Here is a 16552-nt window from a genome sequence, read left to right on the forward strand (position 1 = left end):
CGTGCACGAATTTCGTGCACCGGGCTTCTAGTCCTATATATAAAAGGCTAATATGCAAATTGTCCCCTCAACCGGGAGTTCAACCTGGGGGCAGGGCCAGCCAGCCAACCTCCCGAGGCCCCCTCCTGAGGCCCCCCCCCCATGGCTCCCCCCAGTCGACCCCCCCAATCCAGGGTGAGGCCGGGCAGCCAACCGCCCACAGCCCTTTCCCCCAGCCAGCCAACCTCCTGCATTCCCACCACTGCCCACCCCTCCCCCGTCCTCCCCTTCCCCCTCCCCCCAGCCAGCCCTATCTCGGCCTTGATCAGGGCAGGCCAGCCGGCCCCGACCTGTGCACGAATTCATGCACTAGGCCTCTAGTTTGTTATAATGGTGAATAGTACAATAGTTTGGCTCCAAGGTGAAAAAAAAAAATTTAGTAAGAGAAAGAGCAGCAATAAATAAATATGAAAGACCTTCAACTGAGCTTGCTTACTGGTGGATTGTGAGAAGGCTTTCTGGCTCTAAAGACTTTCTGGCTCTTCTAAGGAAGGGCATAGGGTAAGGAAATTCTCTTATGGCAAACACCTTTCAGACTGACTGATCCTGGCCCAGAAGCTGCTTGCTGATAGGTAAATGGAAAGGAATGTTCTCTTCCTCATCCTACACATGGGTCAACTGTAAAAAGTTCAGAAGCTCAGCCACCCTTACAGACTTGGCACCATAAACCCTTCCTTTGCCTCCAACAAATCAGGACATTCCTTTTCTTTATCAAGCACAAAAGAATTATGACTTAAGATATTTCACTAAGAAGCGATGGTAAAAATAAAACATTCAAAAGAAAACAAAAGGGAAGTGTTTTTTTCTTAGAGATTCCGAACTATCTAGAATCCAGTCCAGTCTTCTGTTGAACCTAGTTTCAGGACTGGGACTGATTCTCAGTTACTCACAGAGGTTGTGCTCCTTCCCACACTCTCCTCTATTATTTCAGTGGTCTCCCCATCAATGTCCTCAACATCCTCTGAGTCCAGCACCTATATATTCTTGATAAAATGTGAAATGTTAATCTGGTTACACCCCTAGATCTATAAGTTTTTAGTTGATACAGAGAGCAGAGAACTATATTAAATAATGCCATGGTATGCAAACAACAAAATTTAGAATGTAAGAAACTCCACAGGATAAAGAACCCAGTTGTCCCAGTGAATGAATTTCAAGAAGAAAAAAAAATAGGAGCTACTGATTATTAGACTTAGAAGACAAAGCAAGTTATAATTATGGATCTTGGATCTTAACTCAAAGGTTCGGAAAAAAAAGTATGTGGTTTTTTTAAAAAACATTAATTGGGAAATAAGGAATTATTAACTTTTTAGGTATGATAATAGTATTGTTATTATTCTTTTAGAGTCCTTACCCTTTAGAGGTACACACCAAAATATTTATAAACAACATTTGGGATTTGCTTCAAAGTACTTCAGTGGGGAAGAGGAGAGATTAGAAATGAAGCAAGATTGGCTATGAGTTTATAATGATTAAAGTAGAATGATGAATACATGAGGACTCACTTATATATGTTTGAAATTTCCTATTATAACAAATCTCTAAATAGAAATATACAGAAAATAAAATATTTGACATTTAAAAATAAGGCTACTACATTTCCATGGGGAAAATTCTCTTTTGAGACATTTTTGAGGCATCGTCCATAAACTTTGGTCTCTAAACAGACAGGGGAGCCCAAATGGGAAGACAGCAAGGCCTGACTTTATCCAAGCTTCTCTCAGGAGATTCCTTCTGGCTAAGTGTATGATCAAAGAGAATCTACAATTTAATTCAAGTAAACTGAAAGACCACTGATGAACAGCCCCAGTCCGTGGTGGCCCCATGCTTCCACCCAGCTTTGGAATACGGACCTCCTAGAGAAGGCCAAACTCTAGGCCAGATCAGCCCTCATGTCCAAAGACCAGAAGCCAGAGGTTTCCATCAGGTTTGGCTGCCAAGTGGCTGTAAGCTTTGCCTGGTTTGTCTGGGAAACAGGGAAAAAACATGCCGATTTTGCATCTGGACCCCGATGTTGCTAAGTAGCAGCAGCCCGGAGTCTCATACTGTATACGTCTCAGATACACCCTGGTTAGTGTAGCCTGGAGGGGACAGCTGAGGGGCCAGGTCATTTGCTAAATCAAAATTAAATACCATGACTATCTGCCAATAAACGGATCAAGTAATGTGTTTCAAAATGGACTGAGTATCGCAATTCCTTGTATTGAAGTCATTACCATTTATCTTATTTACAATCAAAAATAAAAATAAAAAAATCCCAGTGAAAGAATATTAAAGAGGCATCATGAGACAAATTACATCTTGCAATTATAGTACACAGTCAACAGACTAATTTACTCAGCAGACAGCATTCAGAGGCACAGAATTACAACACTGCAGTGCAGTCCATGTGAATTGCGCGGTCCTCAGAATTTCAAAGAGAAAGAAAACCCTTTAGTGATGGCAAAATAATATAAAAAGCTTAAACACAGTTACAAATACTGCATCTTCTCATTTTTAAAGAAATGTATTTTTTAAACGTCTATATATTTATTTTTCCTAAATTGGCACTCATGCAAAACAGATTTTGCTACCATCTCATCATTTCCAGTTGGCATTCAAGATCCCAAGCACTTCAGATGACAAGGATCTAGATGCACTGAGGACAGAGATTATTCAGTAACAAGACATAGATGGCAAATGCATTTCAGGGCAAGAAGCTGACAGAACCAAGGCATAGGCTCAGATCCCAGGTCCAGAGGGTTCATGGGAGCACCCATGCATTCCACCTTGGGTGGTTCTGAAGATCAAATACATTCACTAAAATGTAAGCTCCACGAAGTCAGTGATTTTCCGATTTTATTCACTGATATATGTCAAGCACCTACAAGTGCTTCTGGCACACTGTTGGGCCTCAATAAATAAGTGTGAAATTAATCAAGTGAGAACACAGAGAAAAGCATTTTATACACTGCAAAATGCCATCAAATATAGAGTATTGATACTAGTTCACCTTTCAGGCTTAATTAGATCTTTATACAGAACTGAATGCTTTTAAAAATACTCTCATGTTTATTCAGTGATCAATAACAAAATATTAATTTCCAAATAAATGTGTGGACAGTTATTATAATACAAGGAATGGAATGGGGAAACTTTACAGATGAGGGTAAAATGTTTCAAAGGGAGCTACAAATAAAGTAAAATAAACGAGGCTGCCTGAGTGATCCCGACTAGGGAGGGGAAGATCCAGCATCCAAGCAGGTAGGGCAGAATGAGTGAGCACAAGAATATCTTCTTACACAGCACTCACCACAATGTGACTTAGAACACGATAATGGTTTTGTGTGTGCTTCCAGTACTAAATCAAAAGCTCCTGGAGAAAAAGGTTTCATCTGTCTCATTCACCATCTTCCCAGTGCCAGGCATATAGTAGGTGTTCAATAAATATTTGTTAAGTGAAAAAGAGAGTGGGGGGAGGAAAGTAGAGAGAGTCTGTATCCTGGCAGGCAGGATACAGACCACAGAAAAATTAGTTCAAGCTGCCAACAATGGACAAAATTTTGCCTTCACTACCAGACTTGCTCAGGAGGTGGATATGAACATCCCACTGAAGGAGAAAAAAACCTCAACATGAACTAAAACTCAGGAAATTGTTTCCCCAAAAGACGGTAAGAAAAACTGTTAGCACTACTTGGGTAAGAGACAGGAGAAGCTGTGCTCTCTGGGAACTCAAAATGAGCCTGGTCTTGCCCTTTTTCTTTTGAATAAAGGGTCAAGGTGTCTTTCTGCACCCCGTAACCCTCAACACCCCCTCCAAATCCTTCAGTGAGTAAAGGTGGATAACATCCTCCAGAACGGTCTCCCTCCATTTGGTGGTCCTGGGAGGTCCCGCCTTGTCCAGCACCTTGTAGTAGCAAAAAAATGCATTTCCGCAGAGCACCCTTACTGCACGGGAATCTCCTGGCGATGCTGAGTTTTCTGGTGCCGGTTGAGAATGGACCTCTGGTTGAAGCTCCTCCCACAGGCAAGACAGTGGTAGGGCTTCTCCCCTGTGTGAATCCTCTGGTGTCTGACCAGCCGCTCCCCTTTACTGAACCGTTTACCACACACCTGGCACCCATACGGCTTCTCCCCGGTGTGGGCTCGCCGGTGCACGGCCAGGTTAGCGTTCCTGCTGAAGCTCTTGCCGCACTCGCAGGTGTAGGGCTTTTCCCCAGTGTGAGTTCTCCGGTGCACCTGAAGATGCTGTCTCCGGCTGAAGCTTTTCCAGCAGTCCCCACACTTGTAGGGCTTCTCCCCCGTGTGACTCCGCTGGTGGACCTCAAGGTGGTGCCTCTGACTGAAGGTTTTCCAGCACTCACTGCACACATAGGGTCTCTTTCCCAGGTGGGTTCTCTGGTGCTTCATGAGGTACTCTCTCAGAGTAAACCCTTTCCCACACTCAACACAGCCATAGGATTTTTCTTCTTCATGGGTTCGCTGGTGTCTTACGAGATTTGAGCTCCGACTGAAGCCTTTTCCACACTCAGGACACTGAAAAGGCTTCCAGAAGGAGCTGTGAGCCTTGAGGTCATCAGGTACAGACAGGGTGCCATGCTGGGGAGGAGGCAGCCCTGGCGTGTTTCCCATAGAATTACCAGGCTCCTGCTCACAGGTTCTTCCAAGCTCGGGGCTCTGGAGAGCAGCTTCCCCAAACCTCTCTGAGGTCCCCTGAGCAAGCGCCCCCTTGAGGTCTGCCTGCTGGATTTTGGCCTCTTTTTCCTTGCTCCCAATGCCTATAGGACAAAGGAGATACATACTGATTCTGTAACAGCAATGAAAGTAAATTTATGTTAATGCAGAATGGTGCAGCCACTGTGGAAAACAGTATGGAGTTTCCTCAAAAAATTAAAAATGAAACTGACTATTGACCCAGCGATCCCACTTCAGGGTATACATCCTAAGAATCCCAAAACAACAATCAGAAAAGATATATGCATCCCTATGTTCACAAAAATGTTATTTACAATAGTGAAGATCTGGAAATAGCACAAATGTCCATCAGAAGAGTGGACAAAAAGGCTGTGATACATTTACACAATGGACTACTACTCGGCTATAAAAAAGGAACTCTCACCCTTTGTGACAACACGGATGGACCTGAAGATTATGCTAAACAAAATAAGCCAATCAGAGAGAGACAAATACCATATAATTTCACTAATATGTGGAATCTAATGAACAAAATAAACTGATGAATAAAACAGAACTAGAGGTATGGATACATGGAACGGACTGACAAATGTCAGAGTGAAGGGGAGTGGTGGGGACTCGATAAAAGAAGATGAAGAGATTAGCCAAACAACTATGTGCACAGGCCATGAGAACAGACAAGTGTGGTGCTGACACCTTGATCTTGGACTTCCCAGCCCCCAGACTATGAGAAATAAATGTCCATTGTTTAAATCACCTAGTCTTTTTTTTTTTTTAAGATTTATTTAGTTGCTTTTTAAAAATAATTCTTTATTGTTGAAAGTATTTCATATGTTCCCATTTTTCCCACATTGACCCCCTCCAGCCCACGCCCCCCAACCCCACCCCAGGCCCTCACCGCCTCATTGTCTGTGTCTATGGGCATGCAAGGTCCTTGGTTGATTACCTTCCCCCTCCCCCATCTCTCCTTCCCCCTACCCCCCTTCCATCCAAGATTCTGCACTCTGTTCCATGCTTCCATGTCTCTGGATCTACATATGAGTGAGGTCATATGATACTTGTCTTTCTCTGACTGACTTATTTCACTTAGCATGATACTCTCCAGGTCCCTCCATGCTGTCTCAAAGGGTAAGAGATTCTTCTTTTTCACAGCTGCGTAGCATTCCATGGTATAAATGTACCGCAGCTTTTTTATCCACTCATCTCACCCAGTCTTTAGTATTCTGGTGTAGCAGCCTGAACTAAGACAAGTTCCATGTCTTTTTACAGAGTAGTCGACCAAATTTTAATTTCTCATTTAACTTTCTAATTCAGATTTTTTTATTTCCTTCAAAATCTAATTCATCAATTTCCTCTAAAAAAACACACCCTGGTTATTCTCTCACCGTGGGTCTCTTCAGCACATATGTATTCAATTAGCACTTTGTTTATTCTGCACTTACTTACATATGACCTCACTGTAAATGCTACTTCATATTCATCCAAACGTTTTGCCTTCCTCAATGATTATAAACCTATTCTGGTAATGGTGAGCTACTTGCAGTTCTCCATATCCTCCGTTCACCTGCTCCACTCACCTCCCTACTCACACTGCTCCCTCTGCCTGGTCTTATTTTATTAGTCTGGGTTTCCTGGAAGACTGGCTCAGGGACTAAGTCAGGAAAGGTGCTTAATGACTGCTGGATGAACAAATGAACCCAGTTTGTCATGGACATTCTTATACCAGACCACCTCTACCATAACATCTTTAGTAAGACTGAAATGCCTGTGAATGCTACTGAAATGCTTTGCCCATTCTAGAAGTCCTTCCTCTGATCCCTTTTACACTCTCTCTAAATTAACAAAACAATTGTTTATAGAAGAACAGAGGAAGGGGAAGAGAAAAAAGACGAGAAAAAGTAATAGGAAGCAAAGAAGCCAAGAGAGAAATAACAAGTGGTGCTTAAATGGGAAAAAGATCCTTTTAGGCACGATCATTAAAAGATTAAAAAAAAAAAAAACACAACACAGAAATTGCCCAGCCAATCTGGCTCAGTGGTTGAATGCCGACCTACAAACCAGAAGGTCACAGATCGATTCCGTCAGGACACATGCCCCGATTGTGGGCTCAATCCCCAGTTAAGAGGCATGCAGTAGGCAGCCAATAGATGATTCTCTCTCATCACTGATGTTTCTCTCTTATACCTCTCTCTTCCTCTCTAAAATCAATAAAAATACACTTTTTACAAAAACAACACAGAAATTACATACTTCCTGATTTGATAAAAATATGAAGAACACAGCTCTCACCTCTGATGTATTCTTTCATTTCATAAACTTTTCAAGAAAGTTAAAGTATACAAAACATAAATGTAGCACTCAAAGAATTTTCATAATGAACACAATCCTGTAAACAGGATCCAGTTCAACAAATATTACCAGCCCTCAGAAATTCCTTTTCCATCCCCTTCGGTGACTATATCCTGCCCTCAGGGTACATGCTATCCAGACTTTTAGCACCATAAAGTACAGTTGCCTGTTCTTAAACTCTACGTAATTGATTCACACATTGTTTCTAGCTTCTGCTCAACAGTATTATGCTTGTGAGATTTACCCATATCATGGTTTGTAGCTGTAGTTACACTACATTCTTTTTCACTGGTGTATAGTATTACAGTGTAAGAATATATTCCAACCTATTTCTCAGTTTCACTGATGTTCATTTGAATAGTTTCCAATTTTGAGGTGTTCTAAATAGTAAAATTAAAACTAAATGCAATACATGACCCAGAGAAAAATCAGATTTGTTGTTCCACTTATTTATGCATTGATACCAGGAATCAAATCCACGAGCTTAATGTATGGGAAGACACTCTAACCAACTCAACTACCCAGCCAGGGCCTTATGTGTATTTTCTCAGGCCTGAGCGTACAAAGCTGTCAATGCAAGAGCTGCAACTACTTGGAATGAATCTCAGGAAGACCTGAAGGTTGAGATGGCTAGAAGATGGTATGCCTGGGAAACAGAACTTCATCTCACCCAGCCTCAACATAAATGCTTAGGGAAGTGTTTGGGTTGTTCTGAAACAATGAGTAGATAAGAGCACAAACATACAGACAGAAATGGCCAATAAAAACCCTCTGGGAACACGAGGGCAGAATCCTTCCCCCACATAGTCACATCACTCGCAGAGGTACATTCCTGGCAGGAAGTAAGACACTAGAACGATGGTACCTCCACTTGGGACATGCTGCACAAGGCCTTGCACTGGGCAGTTACCTGAGGGTTCCCACATCCTCCACCATCGAGTAATCTTACATCGCTTTCTCACGGTGTAACAACCTTGTACTGGACCCAGTTCTCTTGAGCCCCTTCCTCTAGTGCCCCTTCCACTGCTCCATGGAGTATTATTACAGGTACGTGGGGTCTTCATAGGACTGTTAAGATCATAGAGGCAAGCACCTTCATTTTTAACTCTTCATTGTGACTACTTGAGTGTTGGCCACATAGTAAATGCCAAATAAAGATTTTTGGGTGAATAAATGAATGAATACTTACTGACTCATAAAGTAATTACTTAATAATACTTATACAACTAATATGAATATCTAACACTATCATGCTTGCCAAATGTTTAGATTTGTTAACTCATAATGCCTAGGAACAGTGTTCTAAAGGGGGGAAAAGAGAATTAGACAAAACAAGGGAAAGGCCAACCACATTACTTTTCCTGTCCCCACTGTGCTCCCCATTCAGCCCAGAAATTTTCCACACTATTCTTCACTTGCAAGTCCCCAAGCCCCTGCAGTACCTTCTGCTGGCTTTCCCAGCAGGACCTTTACCCTGCTAACTCTTCCCTCCTGCTACTCCGCCTCCTATGAGCTCTTTTCATGTTCATGATGACCAAGTTCTCCCCGCTCTCACCTCAAGTAAAACCCAGCCACCACACGAGAGAGGCCAAATGGAGGCTCTGCTTGCTCAGTGACACAGGTCCACTCCAACACCTCCTATCTCTAAAATCCTACCATGCTTTCTCATGCCCTCCTTGAGACACTCTACATGCTCTGAAGGTTTCAGGTATATTAGTTCTCTCCAACACAAAGCTACTAATGTGGGACCTACACAGGGGGCACTCAATAAATACGTGCTGAATGAACGAGATCAGAGGACCCATCTTTTGCTGCTTTTCTCTTGATCTCAAGCCCTCAGTACCCTTCAATGATGGGCACAGATTAGATGCTCAGAGGGTCCTAATGACCAACCTGTCTCATCACAAACAGAATAACTACCTTGTGTTTTCTTGCCCTTGCCTGCTCCTCTCCTGACACAGGAATGCGCCTAGCCAGTTCTCACACCCTTGGCCCATGTTCTTTCTCTGGTCCTGTTTACTCATCTGCATGAAACCCCCTTCCTTTGTCAATAGCACCAGATTCTGAAATCTGGGGCAAGATTCCAAAATGCCTCTTTCTTACCTGTGGGATGGAAACAGTCTTACCTGAACAGTCCTGTGGTTCCACGTATTCCCCAAAGCAGTCTATCTGGGCTGGGGTCACATGCCTCCACTCTTCCTCTGGGAAGGGCAGAGCCATATCCTTAAATGGTCCCAACCCCTGAAACAACAGGAGACCACTGTGGGTAAAGAAATGATCCCGAAGTAGGAGCAAACCAAAAGCAGAGAGACCACAGGGGCCAAAACTCTAGGAAAGAACAGAGCAAGAAGGTGGAAGGAACCAGTGTCCCCAGCTGGCTTTAGGAGCAGAAGTGCCTGCCTCTAGACAGTTTAATGACAGAATAATGGACTTGTTTGAGCCATTTTATTTTTGAGTTTCTGCTGCAGATGCTTAGTTTGTACCCACTAAACACAGTATCCAATTTCTACTTTCCAATCTCCTCCACTCAATCATCAAACTTGATTGAGCCTGAGAGCTGCTATTTACCCCTTCTGCTCGAACTAATTTTCCCTCAGAAATAAGTAAACATTAGGCAAGCCCTGTCTTAATAATGCCTTGTTAAAATAAATGCATTGCCATTCATAATACCATAAAGAATTATTATGGGGTGGGGGGGGCCAATGGTAAGATATGTACACATATAATACCTTAATAAAAAAATTGAAGAAAAAAAAAAGAATTATTATGGTAGACAAGGAGGGTCTGACCAAATTAAAACACACTGCTGTCATTCTGTATTTTCTCCAAACCCTGTCCAGAGAAAACAGGAATAGGAAATGACACAGGCATCATATCTTGCCCAATTCTGCTTTAGCTAGATCAGACTTGACTCACTTCTCTCTTTTTTATTTTATTTTTTTGCCAAATTACATTTTTCCTTCTACAATGAACTCCTCACTTTAAGATTCACTGTCCCTTTCAGAAAGGGGCCACCCTGGAAATCCCACCTCCCTGGTAATCTCATGGAAGAGACTTACACTGTGGCAAGAGTGCCCCATCTTTGCTCTAATTACCCTGACTCACGGCAGGCTAAGAAGTGCAAACAAGACCTGGTTTTGGTCTTAAGTAGGGGCCAGACAGACCATTCTGCTCAGCACTCCTGAGAGGCCCCAACCCTCAGTCAGCTACACTCCTGCTGACTTGGGGGGTGGGGAGGTCCACAGGAAGAACAGCAGCAAAGTATCCACAAAGGCTATCCACAAAGGGTTACTGATCTCCTGACCAACCACCACAGCCTAGGTCAGGCCTATGGGTTTCTATCAGCAACGCCTTCCTCCTCACTATTAAAAGAGTAATAATGGGTCAATTAAAACAACTCAGAGAGTAATCAAACAGGTGAATTGAGCCTTATACCTGGACCATAAGGCACAGGCTCAGTTCACATTAACAACCGAGGGTGGTGAAGTGGAGAGAACAAAGCCCATCAGGACAAGAAGGTAGAATAATTCCACTTCGTGGTTAGAGGTCGGTTGTGCAGAGAAATCCTGGGGAAAGTGAACCTCATTCAAAGCTACATCATGATCACAGGAAAGGCAGAGACACAGCTCACCTGGGACCCAGCTGTGAGGAACCCAACGGCCATCTCTTGGTCTCTAGTGTTCACTGTGGGGAGGCCAGGACCAGCCTGAAGAATTGGAACAGCTGAGCAGATAGAAAAAACATGAGCAGGATTAGTGCTATCTTACAGTTAGCTCATTCAAAGTGTCTACTGCTGATTCACAGAACCCCAGGACAAAAGACTCCAGACAGATAGGGGTCTGGGTGTACCCTATCCTGTTCTCAGCTGAGAAAATGGTCCCAACGCAATATACCCTGTCCCTTCGGGACAATGGATGATCCCTATGCTGGAAATAATTCCCTTTGAGATTCAGTAATACAATAAAGTCACACATTACTTTTAGGGATGTGGCTGGTCTGCTAACTTAAAAGGATCTCTACATGTCGGCTGCTTATTTCCTAACGATTTTTAGAAAGGATGTGAGGGAAAGGAGACAAATGACAAGAGAGCATGATCCCAGATACTGCCTGATAAAATCAGAGTGAAGGTATTTCACTTCATCTCTCTCCTACTGAAGTCAAGGAAGTAGCCAGAAAAACTCAGAATTAAAACCTTGCACGTAGTTTAGCAATTGTTGGGTTTGTAAAGGAAAGGGGGAGGGAGAGGACACAAAGCACCATTTCCTGTGCCCTTCCTTCCTTCCTGTTTGCATCTTACCCGGCTCCTGGAAGGCCTGTGTCCCAGCACCAGGGTCCTGATTGAGCTGTTCCTCGGTGCCTTGGTCTAGGCCTTGAACACCTTCCCCATGGGGCATCCCCCACTCAGGCTTGACCTCCACTGGTCCCAGGTGGACACCTGCTTCCCAAGGGCCTCTGCAAAGTGCTGTCTCCTCCTGCTCTCCCTGCACGTGGCATGGAACCTAAAAACAGGCCCCAAAACCTATTTAGAATGAGGCCTTGTTATGAAAGGAGTTGAATAAAACCTAAAAAGAGAGCCAATAAAAGAATCATTCCAGCTGCAGGGGAAAGGGACAAGGTGGCTCAGCTCTTCACCAGGACATCAGTGAGAAGGTGAAAAGGAAGCTAAACTCCTTTCTCAAGCTCTAAGCAACTTTTATGTATCCATGACATTTTACAAGGGTCCCTTCTGTCTGCCTCAATATAGGTCAAATTCTACCATGAATAACATCACAAAGAGCCAAAATATTGTCTCGCTACTAGAAAAAAAAAAAAAAAAACAGTTACAGATGATGCAAGTAAAAAAATACAAAGCCTAAACTCTGCAACAAATGAGCTAGTGAGCCCGGCCGGCGTGGCTCAATGGTTGAGCGTCCACCTATGGACCAGGAGGTCACAGTTCGATTCCCGGTGGAGGGGCACATGCCTGGGTTGTGGGACATGCGGGAGGCAGCCGGTCAATGATTCTCACCATTGATGTTTCTATCTCTCTCTCCTCCCCCTTCCTCTCTGAAATCAAAAAAATATTTTGTTTTAAATTAGCTAGTGAGAAAGTCACTCTCTCTTTCCCAAAAATCAGGAAGCTGTATTAGAGTGACAGAGACATGACCAGTCTCAAGGAAGCATCTGCAGTGCAGTTACTTGGAGTCCCCAGAACACCTCCACAGAATCGCTATGTGAGCCATTTGAGCCGACGTCCCAGAGGTGGAACAGCACCGTTACAGACAACTCTTCTCAGTCAGAATATTCACCAAGTGGACTTCCCTGCACTCCCACATCAGCTCTGCCTAAAGAGGAATGGGTCTAGGAGGGACCTTGGAATCCACCATACTGCCTTTTTTGAGTCTGAGGCTCACAAGGAACATCTGGTCAGCTTTCTGCCCTGATGACCAAAAAAGAACCCCTGGGAATGGCTTTTCTTGCTGTAAACTCCACTGTTACCCCTTCACCTCCCCCCAAAAAAAGTACATCTGGGACTACAGGAACAGAGAAAGATTCTGCACCTCATCTACTCCCACGCTTCCACAAACCTTCCAAATCTTTAAATCTCCCCTCACCACGCCAACAAAACCAGACCCAAGACACCCTTCTCACCCACCGCCTTGGCCTCCAGTGCTCTCTCTGTGAAGTCCTCCACCATGGCCACTAGGGCCTTGCCACTCTCTGGGCCATGCTCCCGAATCCAGGCATAGAACTCCCGGGGCAGGATGGTCAGGAACTGCTCCAGCACCAGCAGCTCCAGGATCTGCTCCTTGGTGTGCAGCTCAGGCCTCAGCCACTGGCGACAGAGCTCCTGGAGTTTCCTGAGGGCTTCCTGGGGACCAGTTGCCTCCTGGTAGCGGAACTGCCGAAACCTCAGCCGAAAAGTCTCAGGACTAGGGTCCTCCCTTCCCCTGCCCCATGGCAACTCTTTCTCCAATTTTACCACAGGAACACCCATCTGCTGCTGAGGGACTTCTGCCATCCCTGGACGCTCTTTAAGCATCTTCACACTCTCATCCAGGAGGCTGAGGGTCTGTTGGGAAGACGGAGACAATGACCACAAATGAGACATGGATCAGTCCATCCCAACTGTCTTTACGTCAATGAATATGCTACTGGAGAACATGGCAATGACCTTCTAGGGCAGCGGTCGCCAACTGGCGGTCCATGGACCACTGGTGGTCCGTGAGGTCCGAAAGGTTGGCGACCGCTGTTTTAGGAGACATTTTCAAGAGACTGAACATATGTCTTGAAAATCATGTCAATTCAGTTGTTATTTGCTAACCACCTAGTATGAGCTGAGAATGTAAAATGTATAGGGTTTAGCTTTTACCCTCAAGTACCTCAGGATCCCATTAGGGAGCTAACACTCTAGTCAGATAATAATATAAGATGGATGATAATTAGGTCAGTCACCTGGGCTCACTCTTCCAAAACTAAAGGACATAAACATTCAACATATATATATATATATATATGTATATATATATATGCCAGACCCACAGAAACTAGAAATACAATAGAAAACAAGACAGACAAGATGCTTGTCCTTTGAAACTCATATACCAGTGCAACAAACAGAAAACAAAACAATTGTAAGCAAATAAATTAAAATTACAAATAGGGTCTGTTGGTATGAAAGACAATGACCACAAATGAGACAGACCAGTCCATCCAGCTGTCTGTTGGGATAAGTTCTAGAAAGGAAATAAGTAGGGTTTTCTGTTAATGGGGGACAAACCATTTCAAGAAGGCTTTTCTGAAGAGATGACACTAAGGCTGAGAACTGAAGGATGAGAATGAGCCAGTCATTCAAAGAGCATTCCAGGCAAAAGCTCTGAGAATAAAAATTACTCTGGCCGAAACGGGTTTGGCTCAGTGGATAGAGCGTCGGCCTGTGGACTGAAAGGTCCCAGGTTCGATTCCGGTCAAGGGCATGTACCTTGGTTGCGGGCACATCCCCAGTAGGGGTTGTGCAAGAGGCAACTGATCAATGTTTCTCTATCATCGATGTTTCTAACTCTCTATCCCTCTCTCTTCCTCTCTGTAAAAAATCAATAAAATATATATTTTTTTAAAAATTACTCTGCATGTCAGATAACAAGCCAAAGTGCAGTGTGGCTTCAGCAGAGTAGGTCATGGTCAGAGCTACACAAGTAGAAGCAGAGGCATGCAGACACCAAATTACCCAGGTCCTGGGGCACAGTAAGAATTAAGGGCTTGCCCTAGCTGGTTTGGCTCAGTGGACAGAGCGTCAGCCTGCGGACTGAAAGGTCCTGGGTTCGATTCCGGTCAAGGGCACATGCCTGGGTTGTGGGCTGGATCCCCAGCAGGAGGCGTGCAGGAGGCAGCCGATCGATGATTCTCTCTCGTCATTGATGTTTCTATATCTCTCTCCCTTTCCCTTCTTCACTGAAATCAATAAAAAAATAATTTTTTAAAAAAGAATTAAGGGCTTTACTCTTATTTCTTGTTTTAGTAGGGAGCTACATGTTCCACATAGGTCCTTTTGCCTGCAAGGTATCAAGACCAGAGAGGAAAAGGAGGGCAGCAGCACTTACTGTGGTCCAAGCAGATGACAGGACTTCGATCAGGATGGCGGCAAAGAAGCAGACAAAGTCAAGACATATTGTGGAGGTAAACCCGATAGATTTACTGGTTGGTGGCTTGGGTATGTGCTCAACCTAAAGACAACAGAGCAATATATATATACCATTATCATAACGGATTGGAAGAGTTCTAATTTGTGTAGGCTTTTCCATTTAGAAAGCATGTGAACACATACCCCCATTTAATACTTACAACAGTTCTGTATAGTGAGTACTACCTTCCCCTACTTTTCAAGATGCATAAACTGAAGATGTAAGAGGTGAGATGGCTGGCCAAGGTCAGCTTCCCAAAATACATGGTGTAGATGAGAAACATGGGAAGCCAAAAAGATAAAGGTAAATGTAGGATCAAGTACTCATGAGAAAAAAGAGGCTTATACTACATTGGAGAATGAGTACTGTTTAATTCCACTGTGGGGCAAAGGGGGTGACTTAGGCTGGGGAAATGGACCTAGAACTCCAAAGCAGGTAAGGGGCTCGGCTTTTAGAGGGAGGGAAGATCACTCTAAATGGAGCAAAGAATGAGCCACTGGTAGGAGGCAAATCCGAAGCTTCTGCTTAATATCCCATTAGGTGTTTATGTATTTACTTACTCCTCTTAAGTCTATTTTACATTTTCAGTCTATTCATTTTCTCTCCTGCATCTACTGAGCTTGCTCTTTCATGACTTGCTAGCTATTGCATTCATCCCACGATAGCGCGAATGTTTACCAACGTGTGTCTGTCTACCAGATTCCCAGAAGGCAAGAAAAGTCCTCACTCGTCTTTTATTCCTGACACCTGACAAACAGAAGGCGCCCCGTAGCTATTCGTTATCCTACGTGTGGCTCTACAACAACTACTTTCACGTTTCAGAGAGTTCTGCTCCGGTGCAAGGTCTCCAGTACGTGGACGACGACCCCGCGCTAGGCCAAGCCTGGCCGGGCGGGATCAGCATCCCTCCCACCTGAGCCAGCCGCGGGCGTCACTCCACCCCCACCGCCAGGGTCCCGGCCCGCCAGGCCTAGGTGCGCGGTAGGCAGCTCCGAGGAGGCGCGCCCCCCGCAACGTCAGCCCCGCCGCCGTCCCCGACCTGCACCACCGCGCGGCCCCCGGCGCCCCGACCACCAACGTGCCTCGTGGCCCCAAACCGACTCTCACCCAAGGTCCCGCAACCGCGCCAAGTTCCCCAGTGCCCTCCGAGGACCGGAAGTAGGCGAACGCTGTCAGACAGGTGCGTAAGGGGAGGGTCTCTTCCGTTTCCTCTCTAGGACTCTTGGAGGTCGGGGCGACTCGATGGTCGCTCACCCCCGGGGACCGCTCCGGGGCGCGTGGGACCGTGAGGGGCACTTTCCCGGGCTGATTTCCTCGGGGCTCTCGGTCGCCAGGCCCCTTTGCGCCTCGGTGCCTTTTCACCTGTTTCCTCTCTGTGGGGAGGGCTCTCCAGACAGACACCGGGCACTGCGCCTCCCTCTCGGTCTAGGGCGCTTTACAGCCAGCCCAGTGAGTCAACGCGTGTTTATTTCGCGTGCCCCGGTGCTGGATTTGATTTCCCTCCGTTTTGTGATAACACTTTTCTGGTGAGTTTTCTTCATAGCCAGACTTTTGCTTCTCTTTCTGCTTTTTCCTATAATACTCTTGTATTGATACTGCTGTTTTAATGAGTTTTGTTTGAATGAGTTTGATTTTCCTGGATCAGCTATTTGCAGATGGATACTGAGAAGAGTCAGGTAGCAGGACGTTCCCAGCTTCTCAGTATGAAGGCTTTTTCTTCCATTGTTACATTGAGGGATACGTTCTTTAATATATAGTTCCCCTGTCGCCAGGATTCCTCTGGTGCTTGTATCCTAGCAGTTCAAAGGGGCGGCGTGTACTATCACTCA

At 44.8% G+C, this 16552-nt stretch overlaps 1 protein-coding gene across 2 annotated transcripts; it reads right to left on the reverse strand.

Moving 5' to 3' along the window:
• Window positions 1-1129: 1129 nt before the first annotated feature.
• Window positions 1130-15889, reverse strand: ZSCAN25 (zinc finger and SCAN domain containing 25). Of its 2 annotated transcripts, none has more exons than XM_079787615.1 (7): window positions 15831-15889; window positions 14643-14765; window positions 12698-13114; window positions 11360-11561; window positions 10694-10785; window positions 9189-9303; window positions 1130-4796 (listed from the first exon to the last, which is right to left on the reverse strand). In XM_079787615.1, the coding sequence occupies exons 3-7, from the start codon at window positions 13082-13084 to the stop codon at window positions 3964-3966; spliced, it is 1629 nt and encodes a 542-aa protein (XP_079643741.1). In that variant the 5' UTR covers window positions 13085-13114; window positions 14643-14765; window positions 15831-15889; the 3' UTR covers window positions 1130-3963. The 2 variants fall into 2 exon arrangements, with proteins under 2 accessions (XP_079643741.1, XP_079643742.1); XM_079787616.1 differs by lacking the exon at window positions 15831-15889 and adding an exon at window positions 15284-15368.
• Window positions 15890-16552: the final 663 nt, after the last annotated feature.

The sequence above is a fragment of the Cnephaeus nilssonii genome (assembly GCF_951640355.1).
Source record: "Cnephaeus nilssonii genome assembly, chromosome: 2".
Taxonomy (NCBI): Eukaryota; Metazoa; Chordata; class Mammalia; order Chiroptera; family Vespertilionidae; genus Cnephaeus; species Cnephaeus nilssonii.

What these genes read in the sequence shown, in the direction of transcription:
- ZSCAN25 (XM_079787615.1), bottom strand. Translation starts at nt 13,084, where the DNA reads ATGCTTAAAGAGCGTCCAGGGATGGCAGAAGTCCCTCAGCAGCAGATG. An exon ending in GAGCACTGGAGGCCAAGGCG is followed by an intron (nt 11,562 to 12,697) that starts GTGGGTGAGAAG and finishes GCCTGTTTTTAG; the next exon opens with GTTCCATGCCACGTGCAGGG. An exon ending in TCCTCACAGCTGGGTCCCAG is followed by an intron (nt 9,304 to 10,693) that starts GTGAGCTGTGTC and finishes CTGTTGTTTCAG; the next exon opens with GGGTTGGGACCATTTAAGGA.